The 19114-nt window shown below is 57.8% G+C and overlaps 3 protein-coding genes and 1 long non-coding RNA gene across 6 annotated transcripts in view; 2 read left to right on the plus strand and 2 right to left on the minus strand.

Moving 5' to 3' along the window:
- PLOD3 (procollagen-lysine,2-oxoglutarate 5-dioxygenase 3) overlaps positions 1-2710 on the minus strand; it is a 6067-nt gene extending 3357 nt beyond the window's left edge. The window contains exons 1-8 of the mRNA XM_058711892.1: positions 2579-2710; positions 2044-2135; positions 1749-1885; positions 1476-1639; positions 1219-1331; positions 1008-1071; positions 505-602; positions 22-271 (exon numbers count right to left, since the gene is read on the minus strand). Coding sequence (XP_058567875.1) covers positions 22-271; positions 505-602; positions 1008-1071; positions 1219-1331; positions 1476-1639; positions 1749-1885; positions 2044-2135; positions 2579-2693 — 1033 coding nt within the window. The 5' untranslated portion in view covers positions 2694-2710. The remainder of the gene's footprint in view (positions 1-21; positions 272-504; positions 603-1007; positions 1072-1218; positions 1332-1475; positions 1640-1748; positions 1886-2043; positions 2136-2578) is intronic.
- Positions 2711-3329: 619 nt separating this feature from the next.
- ZNHIT1 (zinc finger HIT-type containing 1) lies at positions 3330-9139 on the plus strand. 2 transcript variants are annotated; one of them, XM_058711816.1, is made up of 5 exons: positions 3330-3435; positions 7164-7334; positions 8404-8483; positions 8618-8787; positions 8883-9139. In XM_058711816.1, the coding sequence occupies exons 1-5, from the start codon at positions 3378-3380 to the stop codon at positions 8902-8904; spliced, it is 501 nt and encodes a 166-aa protein (XP_058567799.1). In that variant the 5' UTR covers positions 3330-3377; the 3' UTR covers positions 8905-9139. The 2 variants fall into 2 exon arrangements, with proteins under 2 accessions (XP_058567799.1, XP_058567800.1); XM_058711817.1 differs by lacking the exon at positions 3330-3435 and adding an exon at positions 3596-3728.
- A 3848-nt stretch (positions 9140-12987) lies between these two features.
- Positions 12988-18961, minus strand: CLDN15 (claudin 15). 2 transcript variants are annotated; one of them, XM_058711815.1, is made up of 5 exons: positions 17465-18961; positions 14705-14800; positions 13664-13745; positions 13480-13596; positions 12988-13396 (listed from the first exon to the last, which is right to left on the minus strand). In XM_058711815.1, the coding sequence occupies exons 1-5, from the start codon at positions 17679-17681 to the stop codon at positions 13276-13278; spliced, it is 633 nt and encodes a 210-aa protein (XP_058567798.1). In that variant the 5' UTR covers positions 17682-18961; the 3' UTR covers positions 12988-13275. The 2 variants fall into 2 exon arrangements, with proteins under 2 accessions (XP_058567798.1, XP_058567796.1); XM_058711813.1 differs by having other exon boundaries at positions 14705-14869; positions 17465-18959.
- Positions 13739-16018, plus strand: LOC131501525 (uncharacterized). The gene is made up of 3 exons (XR_009256816.1): positions 13739-14222; positions 14674-14864; positions 15371-16018. It is a non-coding gene; the product is annotated as an uncharacterized LOC131501525 (long non-coding RNA).
- Positions 18962-19114: the final 153 nt, after the last annotated feature.

Genomic DNA, 19114 nt, shown 5'->3' on the forward strand with positions numbered 1-19114 from the left:
GGAGGCTGCAAGATACGACACCTTGGGGCTCAGAGGAGAGCCCAGGCCTCCCCCTGGTGTGTCCTGGGGGTCCCCAGGGGCTTTGCCCCGTGCACTGCTGTCCTGCATGCTCTCCCCGCACCCCTTGCCTCAGTGCCTTGTCCTGCCCGACCCTGGCACCCCTCCTCACCTGCCCCCCCGGGAGTATCCTCCGGTCCCGGCCGCAGAACCCACAGCCTCCCTGAGGAGTCCAGCCATTAGGGACATAGTTTCCCAGGTAATTCAGCTGGAGCTGTTGGAAGAGGCAGTGAGAGGCTGAAGCAAAGGAGTCCAGCAGGAGAGGGGCGGAAAGTCAGGAGGATGGGCAGGGGACAGGGCAGGAGGGGGAAGGGATGGACACTTAGACCCTCTCCCATCACCTCTGCCTCGGGGGCTGGGGAGGAATGGCTGTCCAGAAGGGATGGAGGTACCCAGGGGCAGGGGGCAGGTCTGACTGGGGCAGGGGCAGGGTCTGTGGGTATAAACCTTAGTCGGACCGTTCCCATGGACCACAACGGGAAGTGTGTCATAGGCCACATTCCGGATACGCACGCGATTCCGATCAAACTTTAAAACTATCTCATCTGGGGAAGAAAGGGCCAGCTTTACACTCCCTTCCTCTCAAGGCTGCCAAGCAACAGATGCTTCTAAATATGGTGGGCGGGGGACCCCAGCTTCTCTAGAGGGTGAAGGACTGTGGCTCCAGGGGGGGCGAGGATAGGCTACCTTCTCTCTCCGAGGGTACTGACCAGGCTACTGCCACCCTGGGGCGCTCCACCACACTACCTGGGTGACCGGGGCGAGTCCCCAGTCCCTCGGAAAGGCAGCGTCCTCACCCGTGACAGGTGGTAACCACAGACCCTCCCTTGGTAGGATTGTTGGATTAAACGAAATTACAGAAGTAGAGCCCCGACCCAGAGCCTTGGCACAAAGTACGTGTCCAACAGATGCTAGGCACAGCGACCCCCTCCGGCTGCCTTTCTCCTCACCCAAAGCCCCATTGAGGTTCTGAAAGATCCGGGATTTATGATCCAGATTCAGGCTGAGTTTCTCCTGCATGGGATGAGATGGGGCAGTTAACCGAGGAGCGGGTGGGCCATCATTCCCCACTCTTTTTACTTCCTCCCTGAAGCCCTATAGCCCGAGTGGCGCCTGCAGCCCTGCGGGGCTGTGAGGGGCCGCCCTCCCCGCCATCCCCACCCTCAGCCCTGGGTCCAGGTAGAGCCGTGTGTAGAACAGCTGGTCATCATCATCATCCTCGTACTTCCACTGGCGGACGACTCGGTGGATGGTGGGGGCAAAGCCGATGAACCCTGCGGGGGGGGGGGGAGGTGCTGACTCCAAGACTCTTAGGGTCCCAGACACCTGTCCCCACCCCCTCTCTAGCCCGAAGGCGCCTGGAACATCCCAAGCCCCACCACTCTTGGCCCCTCAGCCTTGGGCACTCTGCCACTCACCACCAGAGTTGAGGAAGCGCTTCCCCGTGCCCACCTCAGGGTACTGCTCCGCCAGCCCCCACTCGGGCCAGCAGAAGCCCTCGGCGGAGAAGAGCAGGCGGCTCCCACTCTGGACGAACTTCTTCAGCAGCTCGGAGGGGCTGCCAGCCAGAATCACGTCGTAGCTGGGCGAGGAAGAGGGGCCTGAGCAGGACAGCCACTAGAAACCTCAGTATCCTTACCCGCCCCTCCAGCTTGCCCCTCCCCGCTGTTCCCCAGCCCCAGCCCCTTTACCTGTCCACGAACATGATGACCATATCCTCCCGGTCAGCATATTTCTCCATTTCCTTCTTTAGCCACCTGACCTTCTGTCCTCCACCAACCGTTCGGGCCACATCACCCCCTCGCCACTCCTGTCCCAGGCCCAGGGTCTGTGGGGGCGGAGACCCGCGGTGCCGGGGCAGGGCTCAGCCGGCCCGGTGGGCCCTCCTGACCAGGCTCACCGTGGGGCCCCAGGCATCCAGCCCTCAGCCCGCTCCAGGGGCAGCAAATCCCCTCCTAGGGGCCACGAGGGCATTCCTCTCCTCACCCGCACTGTGTAGTTGAAGAACTCCGCTGACCGCAGGAAACGCCGGTATCCTTCCGTCTCGGCTGTGGCCACCGTGATCACCAGCAGCTTCTCTGTCACCAGCCGGGTATTGGCGCTCGGGACCCGTTCACCCAGCTCACTGCCCCACGAGCTCCGCTCACCGCAGGCCCCCTTGCCTTCCCTCCCTCCGACTCTGCCCCTGCCCTTCTATTATTTATTTATTATTATTATTTTTTTATTTTTTAATTTTTCCGATTCCCTCTTAAACTCTTCTCAACCAAAACTTCGGCCCCAGTTGAGAGCTGGGTGGGAGAGACACCCAGGAATCCGGGATGAGTTCACATGCAGAGACTGGAAATCCCAGCTCGGGGTGGAGGTGTGGGGTAGGTGGGCGAGGGGCCGCGCGATTCGTCCCACGGAGGGCCCAAGGGCTTGGGAGAGGCCGGCCACCCCCTCCAGGCCTCCACCCCCCCTCCCGGACCCTGCGGGCAGACACGCAAAACCCGCATCCACTCGCCGCTCCCGGGGCTCTCACCTGGGTTGACCGGGTCTCTGCCCCGGGGACGGTCGGAAGCAGGGGTCGCAGGAGGCGGGAGCAGCAGCAGCAGGATTCCCAGCAGGAGCCGGAGTCCCGGGCCCCAGGAGGCCATGGCGAGGAGCCGGCAGAGAAGGCACAGAGGCCCGCAGGGCGCCTGGGCTGTGCGCCTGGATCCCAACTCCGGGGAGGGGCTGTGGGCAGAGGGACCGGGGCTGCCTTGCGGCCCGCTGTGAGGAGGTACAGGGCTCGGGCTCCGCCCTGGAAAAAAGGCGTAGCCCGAGGCTACTGAAAACTCGAGAAGCCGGCGCCGTAGACAAGGCGAGGATTGTCCCCGGGCGTGAGCGCGCGGGCTGCACGGAGCCAGCAGAGGGGGCGCCCGGCCGGGAGGCGGGGGCTCGGGCCGGCGGTCGCGAGCCGAGGACTTCGGTCTGAGCCAGCCCGGCCCAGCGCCGCCTGACACACGAGGAAACTGAAACCCGGAGAGGGGAAGTGACCCCCAGCAGGTCCGGCGGGATGCGGAGGCGGGTCTTTGCCACAGCTCTGCCGGGAGCGGCTGGGCGGAAGGCCGGGAGAGCACGGCGTGGGGGCGCTCGGAGCGGGGACGAGCGGAGCAGCGGGCGGCAAGGAGGGAGAAGGCCGAGGAGTCTGCGGCGCCAGGGGCGCAGGGGGTTGAGGTTTCGGCAGAGGGTCACCAAGGGCCTCTCGGATTGCCCACTCAAGCCTACGCACTCTCTTTGGTAGTCCAGCCCATCATCTCTGCCGCCCCGGGAAGAAATCTCCAGGGACTGCCTTTGTGATGGTGGCATCTTCAGAAGGACGACGAAAGGGAAATAACATTTCTCAAAAGACCACTGGTACCACCTCTTTAAAATGATCCACGTAGGGGACCCCACAAAATACACAGCCACCCTGAGGCCGGAAGTGGTTTTGCCCCTATAAAATATGGCGGAAAGCTTTCTGGTCTCCTAGGGAACATCACGTAATGGGTGGAAGCTTTGGGAATTCTAGTGGGATAATTCTGCGCACGCGCAAAAGCACGCGCTGCCGGAAGTGATGTCACGCCTTCCACAGCGGGTGCTTTAGCACGCGTGCGCAGGAGGCTCTTCCGTCAGCTGTGTTGTGGAAATGGTGGAGAAGAAAACTTCGGGTATGTGAGCCCCGGGCGGTTGGCCCCTTACCGCCTCCCAAATCCGAACCTGGCCTAGGATGTTCTCAACCAGTTATTAGTCTCAAATCCCTTCCCCGGCGCTCGGGCCCTGGCGTCGGGGTCGCCCCTCAGACCATCCATTCATGTTTAATTGATGCCTGCCTGCTCCACGTCGGGCGCCGGGGTTGGAGAGAGGGAAAAGATCCCTATCATCCCCAAACTGGCTTTCTGGGAGGGGAACAGACACGCAGGCCTGCCACTGCACTTCAGAGTGATACGTGCGATGGCAGAGGGGAGCACAGCTCCTGGGCGCGGGAAGGAGTGGCACCTAACCTAGCTTCTGGGATGGAGGGCACCGGGAAGAGGGCGGGGGAAAACGCTTGGATGGAGGCTTGAAAGTCGGGTTAAGGTTTCACTCGGTGCAGTTGCGCCGAGGCTCATTCCCGGCAGCGTGAACCGCGCGTGCAAAGGCAGGAAAGCAAGAGAAAGCAAGTCGCTTGGGGAGCCAAGTTCACGGTTCGGGGCTTGCGGAGGAATAGCAAGAATAGTCTGGAGGGTTGGGGAAAGGTACACCTGAAAGGCATCCTATATAGTGCCAGGGAGTTTGAATTCTCTGGAGAGGGCAGTGGGGAATCATTACAGGCTCTCTTAAGGCAGGGGAGTGACCGAAAGAGATTTATCTTTTAGAGAGGCAGTTCTGGCTTCAGTGCGGAGCAGCGCTGTACGGCGGAACTTTATGGAATGATGGGAATGGTCTTAGCACCGTGTAGGATGGCAGCCTTTAGCCACCTGTGGCGGTTGAGCATGTGAAATGTGGCTAGTGCCACGGAGGAACTGAATTTTAGATTTTAAACTTACTTAATCTACATCATTTAAACAACCACAGGTGAGTAGTGGCTACCCCCTTGTACAGCGCGGGTCTAGAGACTGGAAGGCAATTAAGGAGCCATTGAGTAGTCCCCACAAGAGATGTGGGTGGAGCAGTCCGCCAGATTGACTTTTTAATGAATCCAATCGTGTCAGCATTTCTTAAACTCTTTGCTGGATCTCCATTATTCTCAGTATAAATCCCCAAATCCAAAGTTCTTTAGACACTTACAGGTAAGACTGTTAACAGCGGGCCTGACTTTATAACCACACAGCACCCCCTCCCTACGTGCTTTATATTACCAGCCATACTGAACTTTTTATAATTTATTGAAGGCACCACAGTCTGCGATCCAAGCCTTCTCCCATGCTGGTATGAAAGCCCGAAACACCCTTTTCTCTCCCCCAACCAAAGTAACTTCTATTCATTAGTCAGATCTCAACCTAGACTTCTTGTTTCCCTCTGGAAAATCTTTTGACTACCCCAGGGCCAGTTGGGTGTTTCTGGCATGTGCCCCCGTAGCACCGTGTACTTCCTTGTGCTAACATATCCTGTGCTCTGCTCATTTGTTTGATCATTTGTATTCCCCACTAGACTATAAGCTCATGTATTCCCAGAACCAAGGGCACCGCCCGGTACCTGGGAGGGAGGCAGTATACAGTGATCCAGAGCTGGGAAGCTCTGCGTTCTTCCCAAGCCACATACCAGCTACATGAGCTTTGGACATGCTTCTTAACCTCTGAACTTTAGTAAACTGGGGATGATAATGATATCTCTCGCGTTGGGTTGATAAAGAGTTAAAGCTCTTACACAAAGAGCTTAGCATAGCGTCTGGCTCATAGTGCGTGCCCAGTGTCAGCCCCTGGTGCTGATGCTATTTATTTTGGTTACAGGCACTCGATAAATATCTGTTCAATGAATAAAGAGATAATTTTGTGTAGAGTTGTGAGACCCTGATAAAGAGAGAAGTTTAAAATAACTCCTAGGTTTCTTGTTTGGGATGCCTGTGCAGATGGTTCTGTTTACTCAGAGAGTTCAGGAAGAGAAGCAGACTTGGAGGGGAAGATTTAAAATTTTGGGCTGCAGTGCCGAAGGGGTCATCTCTGATTACTGCTCGAAGCCTGTCATGTGGCCTGCCCTCTCGCCTCTAAGGGGAGGGCTGTCCCCATCTCTTTCTGAGTCTGATCTCTCTTCCTGGGATTGCAAACCCAAACATAGGGCTGTCTCTCCCAAAAGCAAATGACTCCAAGAAGTGGTTCTCTCAATCCTGAACCTTCTCCTGAGCTCCACAACTGGCTGTTCAACTGGTTGCAGGAAGTCAGCTGCTGACCTCACCATTTAATTTTTAAGTTTATTTATTTTGAGAGAGAGACAGAGAGAGAGAGAGAGAGAGAGGAGTGGGGGCAGAGAGAGAGGGAGAGAGAGAATTCCAAGCAGGCTCTGCACTGTCATTACAGAGCCCAACGCGGGGCTTGAACCCACAAACCGTGAGATCATGACCTGAGCTGAGATCAAGAGTTGGATGCCTAACTGACTGAACCACCCAGGCGCCCCATTGACCTCACCATTTTAAACCTCTCTCACCTACCGGCTGTTCACTGGGATCAGATAATTCTACACAAAATGTCTCCTTCTTCGTTAAACACATTTGCTGAGTGCTTTTCACCATCAGAAAAACCTGAAGTCACATCAGGGATGCAAATGAAGGGATTCTTTCCACCAGAGGGAAATAGTCAGTAAAGTCTCAGGGTGTAGTAAAAGGAAGATTTTAGAAATACACACTGGATTCGGCCCTAGGGCATCGCCAGGGTCCTGAGTGTGAGTAGTTCCCACTGAATGGGAGTCATTTTGCTCGGGGTTGAAGAGTGGATGGGAGGTGAGGAAATGAAGCTTCCCATGGGCGATTCTCTCAAAGATGAGTCTTTGTGAATTTGGGTCAACACGTGAGGGTTTGGCAGGTTTTTCCAGTGAAGGGAAGGTCCCTGTTGGGGAAGAGGGTTTGAAGATGCAGGAGGGACAGAAGGACCCGAGCTGGAGATGGAGGGTTGGGTTTAGCAATGGGACTCAGTGGAGGGGTAGGGGGTGCATCCTCTTGGAATGGAGGGAAGGCGGGTGCCAGGCAGTTATATTTGAGAGCGGGCTGGAGGATGAGCATCTCTACGTGTGTCCTTTGAAGTAGGAAATGAGATTGCTAAGCATGACGGCTGAGTGCATGAAGGTCCCAGTGGAGGCTGCAAGCCCTGCGTGTACAGTGGTCCCCATCTGCACGGTTGTATGATTTCTGCCAGCAGTGAGAGGTCTCCAGGAGGCATCTCGTTGGCTGGGTCTGGGGATTGGGAGGAAAGGCCAGGGCCAAAGGCATGAGTGACTGAAATGACAGCCTTGTTAGCCAGGAGGGAGGCAAGCCAGAGGGGCTAATATATTGGGCGAAGGTACAGGCGCCAAGGGCTTGGTGACTCAGATGACATCAGAGAGCTGTGGTTCCGTCCGCACGCTTCCCGGAACCAAGGCCAGCCCAGCTTCTCTCTTCCTGTGCCCTCATGACTCCCTGGCTCTGCCCCACCCAGTTCGCTCCCAGGACCCTGGACAGCGGCGGGTGCTCGACCGGGCTGCCAGACAGCGCCGCATCAACAGGCAGCTCGAGGCCTTGGAGAATGACAACTTCCAGGACGACCCCCATGCAGGACTCCCCCAGCTCGGCAAAAGGCTGCCTCAGTTTGATGATGATGCAGACACCGGTGAGGCAGGGGTAGAAGGAGGCAGGTGGAGGGAGGGAGGACCGGGCTGGGGAGGCAAGGCCAAAGGAAGGGGGAGGGGTCTGTCTGGAGACAGATTGTAGAGGGACATCAGGTTGGGGCAGGGGGGTGGGGGGGCAGATGACACAGGAGCCCCTCTGGCTTTGTCAGGGACTGGCTTCTGTGACTTCTGTGACTGTGAGCCAGCTGCTCTCCCCCTCTGCGTCACCTTCCTCTAGCGCATGTAGAGTAAAGAACATGGAGAGCTGAGCTCCGGGAGCACTTCCAGCTCTGACTTAGAGCCTTGGACTTAGGGGAGCGTGGAGATGAATGTAGGAGCAGGTTAGAGAAGTGAGGGGAGGGATACACGGTGGTGAGAGGCCGACTCAGAACCCAGGTGAGCGTGTGTGCAGGGAGTGGACACATGAGTGTCGAGAACGATGGCACAGAGAAAGAGGGTGTCTTTCTTGGCACGTGCCAGGTAACTATAGTTGACCTTTGAGCAACGGGTTTGAGCTGCAGGGGTCCACTTGTACGTGGGATTTGTTCAGTCGGTGCTGTAAATATATTTGCTCTCATGATTTTCTTTCTTTTTTCTTAAGTTTTTTTTTTTTTTTTTTAGTGTTTGTTTATTTTTGAGAGAGATGGAGACAGCATGAGCGGAGGAGGGGCAGAGAAAGGGAGAGAGAGAATCCCAAGCAGGTTCCGTGCTGCCAGCACAGAGCCTGATGCAGGGCTGGAACCCCATGAAACTGGGAGATCATGACCTGAGCCGAAAGCAAAAGTTGGACGTTTAACTGACTAAGTGCCCCCCCCCTTATGGTTTACTTAATATTTTGTTTTCACTAGTGTTGTTTTAAGAATACAGTATATAATACCTGTAACATACAAAACATACGTTAACCGACTGTTTATATTGTCAGAAAGGCTTCTGGTCACCAGTAGGCTATTTGATGTTGTTTTCTGGGGAGTCCAGAGTTATACACAGGTCTTGGACTACGTGGAGGAGGCCCCCACCCCAACCCCTGTGTTGTTCAAGTGTCAACTGTAATTAATTGTTTTTCCTCTGTAGGGAAGAAAAAGAAGAAAACTCGAGGCGATCATTTTAAACTTCGCTTCCGAAAGAACTTTCAGGCCTTGCTAGAGGAGCAGGTGAGAGGGCGTGGCCCCGGGGACTGGGAGGGCCCCACGGGGAAGGAAGGAGCCCGCAGAGGTCCTTGTCCCAGGTCGGTGTTTGCCACGTGGGTGGGCGGAGGAGGTGTGGAGCCTTCCCTTTGTCTCTACAGAACCTGAGCGTGGCCGAGGGCCCCAACTATCTGACAGCCTGTGCGGGTCCCCCCTCCCGGCCTCAGCGGCCCTTCTGTGCCGTCTGCGGCTTCCCCTCCCCATACACCTGCGTCAGCTGTGGCGCCCGGTACTGCACGGTGCGCTGTCTGGGCACCCACCAGGAGACCAGGTGAGCTCAGAACCTCCCCCTGCGCCCACATCCTCTCCTTCCTATCCCCCAGCCTCCCGGGACCTCTCCTCCTCCTGGGCCTCCACTGCCTGCAGGTGCCTGAAGTGGACTGTGTGAGCCTGGGAGTCCCCAGAGGGGAAGGCCCTCTGCACCCCACCTCAGCCTCGGAGAAGGCTTGGCCAAGGAGAGAGGTGCTCTTCTGGACCGAGAGAGGAGCTGTTCACTCGCCCGGCAAAGCTGTGTCCTACCTGCCAGGGAAGACAGGCCTAGTCCCGGGGGCTGTTTGGGGGGAAATGGGCTGGGCCCTCAGCGTGCTGTTGTAATAAAAGGTGTCATCCGAGGAGGAACCTGCCTCTTTGGTCACGTGGTGGTTTGGGCACGAGGGTCACGGGTCTCTGTGCTGTTCACTGCTCCGTGGGTTTTCCTTCTATGCGTCAGTCACCCCTCCCACTGTCTGTCTCCCTGGGTTCCCTGACCGAGGAAGATTTTGTCCCATTCTGCTGCCACGCCCACATCTCAGCCTTCTTTGGCTGTCGCTTTATGTCATTTTTTGATGATGGATGCGGTGCATTTGCTTTTGCTTTTTGTTTCTGTAGTTCTCCCGAGTATCATTTGAGCACAGTTAGGACTGGGTGACAGGGAAGTGGAGTGAGGGCTGGGGGTGGGGCACAGGAGGAGACTGAGGGAGGAGCCAGCCCCCTGTCTTCATCCTCTGATACTTAACCAGGTAGAGCGATCAGCCCTCACCCTTGGTGCTGCCTCCAGAGGAGGCTGCTGTTACCAGGGGCCGCAGTGTGCAAAATTATTAGTATCCGAGAAAACCCAGACATTTCTGGAGGCATGGGGGAATTCACGATATAGAGGCCTCTGTTCTTGGTGGCCCTGGGCGCTGTAATTCTTGTGTGCTGTTAAAGCTTCTTACACTCAGGCCTCCTCTAAGTGGATTGTGTGCTATGAGCTTATAAGCTCCTTGGAGTTGTTGTCTTAAGGCTCTGTATCCTGTTGGAACTTAGCAAAGCACATGCTTAGGAAGCATTTGTTGAACAAGTAACCTCAGTGAGATATTAATGAGATCCAGTAAATTCGGTGTTAGGCATCTTTATAGGCTCTCCTCCCCCCTTTTGGGACTTTCCTACAGCTGGCTCAGGTGTCCCAGGGCCTGCCTGAGAAACTGCCTGCCCTTTCTCTGGAGACTGGAGGTGGGGTCAGTGGTGTCGGTGGCCGCCCCAAGTTGAATGGTGGTGAGGATGCGGTTTGAGGACAATCCCGAGTGGTTTTAAAAGATGGCTGTACGTTTTTTGACAACCCTTTGATCGAAAGGTAGGGTCTTTGTCCCCTTTCCCTGGGATCTAGGCAGAATTCTGACTGCTTCAACGAGTACAGGGTGGCAGAGGTGAGACCGTGTGACATTCAAGGATAGGTGATAAAAGGCAGGGAAGCTTCTGCCTTGTCAACTAGGACACTTGAGTTTTAGATCCCTCAGCCACCATGTAAGAAATCCAGCCATCCTCCAGGCGCCTGGGTGGCTCAGTAGGTTAGGAGTCCAACTCTTTAAAAAAAAAAATTTTTTTTTAAATGTTTACTTATTTTTGAAGGAGAAAGAGACAGAGCGTGAGCAGGGGAGGGGCAGAGAGAGAGGGAGACATAGAATCTGAAGCAGGCTCCAGGCTCTGAGCTGTCAGCACAGAGCCCGATGCAGGGCTCGAACTCATAAGCTGTGAGATCATGACCTAATCCGAAGTCAGATGCTCAACTGACTGAGCCACCCAGGTGCCCCAGGAGTCCAACTCTTGATCTCAGCTTGGGTCTTGATCTCAGAGTTATGAGTTTGAGCCCCGTGTGGGGCTCCACGCTGGGTGTGAAGTCTACTAAAGAGAAAGGAGGAAAGGAAAGAAAAGGAAGGGAAAGGAGAAAGGGAGAGGCAGAGAAAGAAAGAAAAATCAAGAAATCCAACTATCCTAAAGCCGCCTTGCTATGAGGAAGCCTAGGCCACACAGAGAGGCCACACGCAGGTGGCTGAGTCAAGCCTTCAAGCCATTCTAGCCTAGGCTTCCATTGTGATAGTGAAGACACATCCAGGTAATTCTGGCACCCAGGCATCGAATCACCCTCAGCTGTTTGAGTCTTCATGACTGTGTCCTCACTGTCATGGAGCAGACACAAGCCGTCCCTGCCACACTCCAAATTCTGACCTACAGAATCCATGTGTATAACCAAATGGTTTATGCCACTGAGTCTTGGGATGGTTAGAAAGCAATAGTAACTGGGACACCAGGAACCCAGTTTGCTGGCATCTAACTTCTGGCCTCAATTTGTGTCTCCCTCCCACGAAAGGAAACTTTTCTAGGCCCTAACCTTTCTATTTTCCTCTCTATCAAGAAGTACATGCAAGGGGGAACATTGCTGGCTCAGTCAGTAGAGCAAGCGACTCTTGATCTCAAGGTCGTGAGTTCAAGCTCCACACTGGGCGTGAAGCCTACTTAAAAAAACAAAACAAGTACACGCAGGAAAGAAAATAGAAGGGCACCTGGGTGGCTCAGTCAGTTAAACAGCCGACTCTTGATTTTGGCTCAGGTCATGATCTTGTGGTTCGTGAGTTCGAGCCCCGCATTGGGGCTGACAGCGCGAGCCTGCTTGGGATTCTCTCCCTCTCCTTGTGCCCCTCTCCAGCTTGCATGTGTGCTCGTGCTCTCGCTCTCTCTCTCTCTCTCTCTCTCTCTCTCTCTAAATAAACTTAAAAAAAAAAAGAGGAAGGAAGGAAATAGAAGAAAAGACTATTTCTTGGTGGAGAAATACATCAGTGCTTCACTGTGACCACCTCCATTGGAACTCCTGTCAGATTTGCACTGAGTAGTCTCTGGTTTCTTTCCTAAATTCACTGGCTTTGTTTCATATTTTGCTGATATGAAAAGAATCACTTAGATTCTGCCTGGTGTAAGATGTGTCTACTCAGGGACACACCCAGCCTTCCCCAACTGACCTTCATAGGACAGAGCTGGACCCAATGGCTTCCCATTGCTCTGAGCTAAGTGGCTCCAGGAGTCATCTGTTGACATCTTCTAGGAAGGGATCACTGGACCCCTCCACTTCAAAGCACACATCCCTTAGGGAAAGCCTTGAACGATTTTTGCCCGCTCCCTGTGTGCTAGGGAGATGGGTTTTCACCCGGGTCTTTGGGAAATCTACACTGTGCCAAAAGCTTGTAGGGGCTGGACCCAGTGTCATGTGATGGAGCAGCACAGCCTCCTCCTGGGTACACAGGGGAAGGAGAGGCTAACCCTCTGGACTGGAAGGCTAGAGCCTGGGGGCTTACTCCCAAAGCCCTCAATGACAGGTGAATTCAGTTGATGGGAATGAGTTTGGAAAGCCAAAAATTCCAGGAAGCAGGCCAGTTGTATCTTTGGTCTTGAACAGATCGTGGTCGTACTGCTTACTAACTGTGTAGCTTGGACAGGTCACTTCACCTCTCTGAACCTCTTCCAGCCACTAGCCAGATGGAGGGAAGAATAAATGGGACGGAGCACCAGCCCAGTGCAGGGGCTAGGCGTGGGGCGGGGGGGGGGGGGGTTGTCCCTCTCCTTCCATTGGACGCCAGGCCCCTCTCTTGTGGCCTCGTTTTCCTGTCTCCCAAGCCAGCCCAGGGCCCAGTGCCATGTCTGAGCTGGACACCATCAAGTCAGACACGCACCAGCAATATGCAGGCCTCTGTGAAGAGACGTTCAAAGACTTTGCTGGAAGCTATTGAACCTTTCCCTAGAAAAATCTGCCTGCACCAGACGTGGTTGATTTGACGCACAGTTTCAAAGGGCTCGTTGGTTTGTGATGTCCACTCGTAGGCACAGCCGAAGCAAGTGTTCAAGACCAGCTGTCTCCTTGTACTGCTGTGGGAAAAGCTGAGAGTAAAGAGAGTGAGTTGTCGTCTCGGGCCGGCCAGGGGGCATCTCTGCCATTTCCAGTTTCCTCGAGGTGGGTCTTACCACGTCTGCTGCTCGATGACTCTTGGCCATAATCATGGGTGCCCCACTCTTGAAATCACTTGCAACCCCTCCTCTCTTTTTCGGATGAGACAGTCCGAAGGGGATAGAGAGAGGGACAGGTGGCAGCCTGAGGTCCAAGAACTGAGACGACCCTGGGGGCACCCCAGCCAACCCTTGCTTGGCTAGCCACTTCATGACACGAGCATGACACCCCCAAACTCTGAACAGTTCACAGTACAAATTTATTTCTGCATAGATCATACAGAATACAAACAGTCGGGGTCCTCTCTGCTCCCTTAACCAACCAGAGCCCAGCCCCAGAAGGTCCTGCCTCAGGAGTCCGAGGTGAATTCTCTCAGGAGGCAGGTAATCGGTCAGACGAAGGAGGCGCGGTCAGAGCCGGGCGTGGCTCGGGGGCACGGGGCGGAGTCGGGGCGTGGCCTGCAGCCGGGTGTTGGCGGGACCTCCGGCCGCTGGGGGCAGAGGCAGGGGCACGGGGTCCACGGGCCTCCTACACGTAAGCGTTCTTCCCGTATTTGCCAAAGCTGCTGTCGCCTTCTTCGTCCGAGACCGCGGGGTGCAGGGGGGCGGCGAGGCCGGGGGACCGCACCGCGGAGGCCTCGTAGGGGAGCCTGGGTCGGAGGGGCCTGGGTCAGCGGTGGGGCGACCCCGCTCCCGCCCCTCCCCCTCGCCGCCAGGCATGCGCCGCCCCTACCTGGGGGCCGGGGCCGCGTCGGGAGTGCGGCAGCAGGTGGAGCCGAGGCAGACGCCGCCCAGGATGGCGAGCAGGGAAGCGCTCCAGCCCAGGTAGAGGGCGGGGCCCAGCTCGTACCTGGGGACAGGGACGGTGAGGGCCGAGTCTCACCCACTGCCCCCTAGGCCGAGGCTCCCACACTTACTTGGTCCCGGGATACAAGGGGTCGAAGAATTCCTGGGTGATGTTGAAGGCGTACCAGGAGATGGCCACCATCCCGCAGAAACCTGGGGAGGGAGAGGAGGGCGGCGCTCGCGCCCCAGGCCCAGCGGAGGAAGGGAGCTGGGGGAGGGCCACACGGGGGCGGCCCCGAGATCTGGACGCCCAAGAGCAAGTTGCACTCCCTCCCTTTCTTTTGCGCTCCCTAGCTCATGACCTTTCCCCTCGGGTCCCAACCGCAGCCCCCCTTTCTTGCCTAGTCTCCTACGCTCTGCCCTTCCTGCCCAGCATCTTGATCACATCGTTGCCTCGTTTGGAATCTGACCCATCCAAATCCTACCCGCCCTGGAAAGTCCGGCTGTCCGGGCAATCCTCCCGCAGGGTCTGCCCCGACACCCCTTTCCTTCGGCCTCCCCGACCCCCCCCCCCCCCCCCCCCCCCCGGAGCCTGTGACCTGCCTCTGTCACCCAGCGCAGTGAAGGCCTGAGGCCAGTGAGACCCCTGGGCTACAGGACCAGCCTTGCCGCTCTCTGGGGGCGCCTCCAGTAAGTCACCTGAGCTTTCTGAGCCCGTTCCCACATCTGGAGAACAGGGCAAGACCCACCCTACCTCGCAGGCTGGCTGTGAGGCGATAACGTGCACGTGCTTTACAGACTGACAAAGGTGCTGTTGCTGTGCGCAGTGTGCTTGCACCCCGCGCACCCCAGACTCCCGTATCCCCGGCCAGGCTGTAACCTCTGGGGGACAGTCGCTCACTCACCTTTGCTCATGCCTGGCTCCTAGTGGGGGCTCAAGAAACATTGCTGATGGATTGATTTGGGGAGCATGAGTGAGGCTGAGGTGAACGGGGAGGCAGGGAAGAGCTGAGCAGGGAGGGCGGGTGTCCATTCAATGGGGAGGGTGAGACGCCCGCCAGAGTGGGGAGTTGGAGGCAACAGGGGACCCCGGGTCCGCTGGCGCCACTCTCAACGCCCCCCCCCCCCCCCGACAACGCAGGACACACCCACCACCACCTTCCCCCAGTTACCAGCCAGTATGTGCAGGGCCCCTGCGACGGCGGCCAGCCTGGCCTTCCTGGAGAGCTCCATGCTCCCGATGTTTATGCAGCGCAGCCCCGCCATGCCTAGGAAGAGGCCCAGGAAGCCCAGGAAGATGGCGGTGATCATGAGCGCCCGGCAGGCCTGGAGGTACCCTGGGGAGGCGGGGCGCAGCCATGGGTCCCTAAGCTGGCCCCTTCCCCCTCCGGGGCTGAGCCAGCCCCTTACAGCCAGCCCCTGCTCGGGTCTCAGTCCATAAAGGCCCTCAAGTCCCCTCCTTCCCCTTGGGGCCCTATTCCGCCGGAGCCCTGACGCCCCTCCTTCCTAGGGGCTCACCTCAGGCGTCCCCCCGCCCCCGGTTCGGCGCACGTGCTTACTGGCTGTCTCCTTGGCACTACTGACACTTTGGCCAGCTACTGCTTTGGTCTGGGGGCCGTCCTGGGCCCTGTGGGATGTTCAGCAGCATCCTTGGCCTCTACCCACTAGATGTCAGCAGCAGTCCGCTCCAAGAGGGACCATCAAAATGTCTAGACGTTGTCAATGACCCCTGGGGGACAAAGTCGCCCCCAATCGCAGCCGAGAACCACTGCTCCGTCGCGAATGACAGAAATTGCACTTGAGTACTCAGCCCCTGCCCCACATCTGCTTCTCTCTAGGTCCCACGTGGCACAGCCCCTAGACATCATGAAGTGAGCTTTCTCCTGCAGCGACCTGTAGGGGGCAGCAGTTGCCCGTGGGTTACTGGGTGGGGGCCGGTTCTGATCTGGAAAGTGGGGTATCTAGGCGCAGGACAATCCAAGCCCATCTAGCTCGTATACATTGGATGCCTCAGTTTCCCCTTTCTCAAAGCTGAAGGAAACGGCCAGTTTCCTTCCCGGCCCCTCTTCCCCCTTCTCTTTGATACTTGCCAACCTCCGCAAGGACCTTGTTCCCCTTTCCTGGGTGGGGCCGTGCCACTGGTGCTGAAGACGCTGGGTCCCTGCCAGGAGGATGTGAAGTGGCCCGGAGTTGGCGGGTAGAGAGGAGGGACAAAGTTCTCTGGGAGCACTTTCTCACTCCCAGCCACTCCCTCTGGGGTTCCCCCCTCCCCCATATCCTCTCTATCCAGGGCTGACCAGCCCTGGGTCCCTAGGCCGCTGTGGTAGACAAAGGAGAGATTATTGATGGGCCACGAGGGAGCATGGGCTGGGCGGCTGTGGGGGATTAAATAATAGTCAGGACCCCCCTCGGGACCAGAGCATCCGCCAGCCTGGGTTCTGGCACCCCTACCACCTGTGGGGCTGTGGGCCGGTTAACGCTTGTGCTTGTAGTTTTCCAGCTTGGGTGAAACGGGGTTGCCCGCGCCCCACGCAGCCAGGCCAGCGGAGACGGCACTGTGATGGCCTGCGTGAAGAACCATCACAACGTGGGGTGCCCTGACGACCCCCGATGCCGGGCAGCTGCCCTCTGCCCTTCACCCTGGAGCAGGCACTTGCCCCTCCATCAGCAGTTCCAAGTGGGGCCCTTCTCGGGCTCACGGCAAACGCCCCTCCTCAAACCGCAGTGTGACTGAGGGATGGGTGAGGCGGGAAGGGCCAGTGCTGCTAAGCCGGCTGCCTGCAATGTCCCTTCTGGCCACCCGGCATTCGGGGCTTCTGGTCCAGGTGGTACCCAGCTTTTATCGGGAGCTTGGGGAGGGCACGTGCCCTGCACATGGCAAATCCTGGAGAGAGGGATGAAGGCACCAAATCCCTGCTGGATCGGGAGATTCTGGGAATCGCAGGGGCACGAGAGACCCACGCAGACCCCTTAACTGTGCAGAGCATCTCTGGCATTCCCGCAGCCCTGTTCCAAACCCAGTGTTGGCTTTAGTTCCATCCACTTCCCGGCACCTACAGTGGGGAACCGGAAGAGCACGACGGCTCCAAGGGGGGGTGCGGGAGTGGCACCAAAAAGGGGACCTGGTCCTCCCCTCCTGGTCTCTGGCACGGGCCTACTGAAAAGACTCCCCCGAGGGATGCTGGGGACTACTCGGTGAGCAGGAAGCAGGAAGACGCTATACCACCAAGGAGAACCTTTCTGGAACAAAAGACCTGTACGTTCCGGCCCTCCGAGAACTTCAAAAAATCCACTCCCTGAGAACGCCGAACACACATGCACACACACCCCTAGCTGCTTCCACCGGACACAGCGCCGCGGGAAGTCTCGCTTGAAGAGGGCCCTTGAGAATTCGCCGTGGCAGTGGCACCGATGCCTTTTAAGGGTCTCAATGCCAAGAACCCACGATGGGCCTCCTCTTCGCCCCCACGACCCCCAGCACTCTCACCACAAAGCTGAGATGCTGAAGTCGGTCGTGTGCGCACACGGGCCGAGAATCACGCCAACGTCCCGGGCTGTAGCTCAACACTCACAACCATGCCACGCGCCTGTGCATGTTCCCCCGGTTTTACAGTTGGGGTGAACGAAGCTCGTTTCATCACCTGCCGGGGGCACCGAGCTGGTCAGCTGAGCCCGGCAGTCTGGCCCTGGTGCCTGCACTTGGAACCACTAGGGGTGTCACATTAGGGCAGGGGGACACGTGGGACAAGGTCTCCAGTGCGGCTCCAGATGGGGGCCGCCGGGCACTCCCAGCTCCCCGAGCTCGATCCAGGCCTCCCTTATCGGCTCGGTGCCCAAGGCCCGACCGTGGGCAGCAGTCACCCTCCCCGGGGGTCTCTCCCCGCCTCCCGCCGCCCCCTGGAGCGGGCCACCCCGCTCTCTCCACCCCATACCGGAGAGGGCCAGCAAGGACGGGAACTCCCGGCAGCTGTAGACTCCCAGGGAGTCGGTGGCACAGCTAAACCAGAGGTTCTCGAAGATGGTGTTGGTGGTGATGACGCTCCCGTGCACGGTGGACACTCGCCAGTAGCTGTGTGGCAGGGTCACCCCCAGCATCAGCAGCCCCAGGGCCGCCATGAAGAAGCCGAAGATCTCCACGGCCACCGACATGGTGAGATGCAGGGCCCTGAGGGGCGCCTGGGGCCCCAGAAGAGGGGAGGGGCTGAGCCCCAAGGGAACTTGAGGGGCTTTGGCTAAGGAGAGGTGTTAAGGCAGGCTGGAGAGAAAGGTGGAGAGAGCAGGGGGGGCCAGCAGCAACCTGGGGTGCAGATCTGCCCCCACTCCCCCAGCTTCTGCCCCCTGCCCTCCCTCTGGGTTCCTGCTTCCCCGAAGGTCCGGGCAGAGGAATGAGCCCAGAGCGCCGGGCAGCTGTTGACGCGGAGATGGAGGGAAGCAACGGAACGGGCCAAAAGTCCACCCCCTCCCCCAGCCTCTGGGCTCCCCGCCCCACAAGGGGGGCGGAGAGGACTAATGGGAGTGACCAACGAACGGATGGGGCTGAGGGGGGCCCCCATGGGAGGCACTGGGAGCAGAGGGGAAGCAGGGAAGTCGCTCTGACTCAGCTCTCATCAGGGGGCCGGAGAATGGAGCCAGGACAAGGAAAGAGAAGGTGACTGAGAGACCGGGGCCACAGACAGACCTTTCGCGGGGCAGGATCCGGGGAGCGGAGCCCCCCTCCTGGATGTTGGTGAGAACAATTTAAGAAACTCCAAAGACTTAGGGTTTGGGCTACTGAGTCACCGAAGAAGATTAAGGTTGAGTAAGGCATCAGGGCGTCTGGGCGGAACCCGCGGCTCTGGAGTCCAGTCAACCTGGATTCAAACCAGACCCACCATCTACCAGAGCCACAAGGGCCTGGCGTCTGAGCCCCTCGGGCTTGTTCCTGCTTCTGTGAACTAGAACTGGCTCCCTCACCGCTGTGACCCCAGATCAAAAGCTCCCTGCACGTGGGAACTGCTCCATCCTCGGGGACCACTCTGGCTCCGGGTGCCGCGGGCACAGGGTGAGGCCACCAGTGGGTTGCTTCCCTCCAAACTTCAACTTCTTGAACTTGAATTTCCCCCCTCGTCGGGTTGATCTTTGACTCTCGGCAACAAGCTTGATCTCACTGCCAAGGGCCACCACGGGGGATAAATCACAGGCCCAGAACGTGATCCTGTGGCTAATCTAAGCAGCTCAGTTATCAGAACTGTCACCAGCTCTATTAATTATGATGGGTTAGAAACCGCCGGGCCCCATCCCCAAGCCGAGGCTGAGCACCTGTCCTGGTGCAGACAGTATCATTTCCTGCCTCAAGGCCACAGCCAGGGCAGCTCTGGTTCTCCTCTGGCAAGCGCAGCAGGGGCTTGGTGTCCAGGGGTAGGAGGGAACCGATGCTACCCCCCAGGCAGTCACAGGGGACATCAAGGAGTATCCCATCACCCCCCTCCCCATGTCAGGATCCTCTGTGCTCCCCTCAGGTGCCTCCGCCCCAACCCCCCCCCCCCCCCCAAGCCAGGCTGGCTTGGCTGTGGAACGAGAGGTATGCGGTGAAGCAAGACGGG

Source organism: Neofelis nebulosa, chromosome 18, assembly GCF_028018385.1.
Source record: "Neofelis nebulosa isolate mNeoNeb1 chromosome 18, mNeoNeb1.pri, whole genome shotgun sequence".
NCBI lineage: Eukaryota > Metazoa > Chordata > Mammalia > Carnivora > Felidae > Neofelis > Neofelis nebulosa.

Coding starts and splice junctions, on each gene's coding strand:
- CLDN15 (XM_058711813.1), bottom strand. CDS start 17,681: ATGTCGGTGGCCGTGGAGATCTTCGGCTTCTTCATGGCGGCCCTGGGG. Junction 14,870..17,464: donor GTCCTTGCTGGCCCTCTCCG/GTATGGGGTGGA, acceptor CCGCCTCCCCAG/GGTACCTCCAGGCCTGCCGG. Junction 13,597..13,663: donor CCCTTGTATCCCGGGACCAA/GTAAGTGTGGGA, acceptor CCCTGTCCCCAG/GTACGAGCTGGGCCCCGCCC.
- ZNHIT1 (XM_058711816.1), top strand. CDS start 3,378: ATGGTGGCATCTTCAGAAGGACGACGAAAGGGAAATAACATTTCTCAA. Junction 7,335..8,403: donor TGATGATGATGCAGACACCG/GTGAGGCAGGGG, acceptor TTTCCTCTGTAG/GGAAGAAAAAGAAGAAAACT. Junction 8,484..8,617: donor AGGCCTTGCTAGAGGAGCAG/GTGAGAGGGCGT, acceptor TTGTCTCTACAG/AACCTGAGCGTGGCCGAGGG.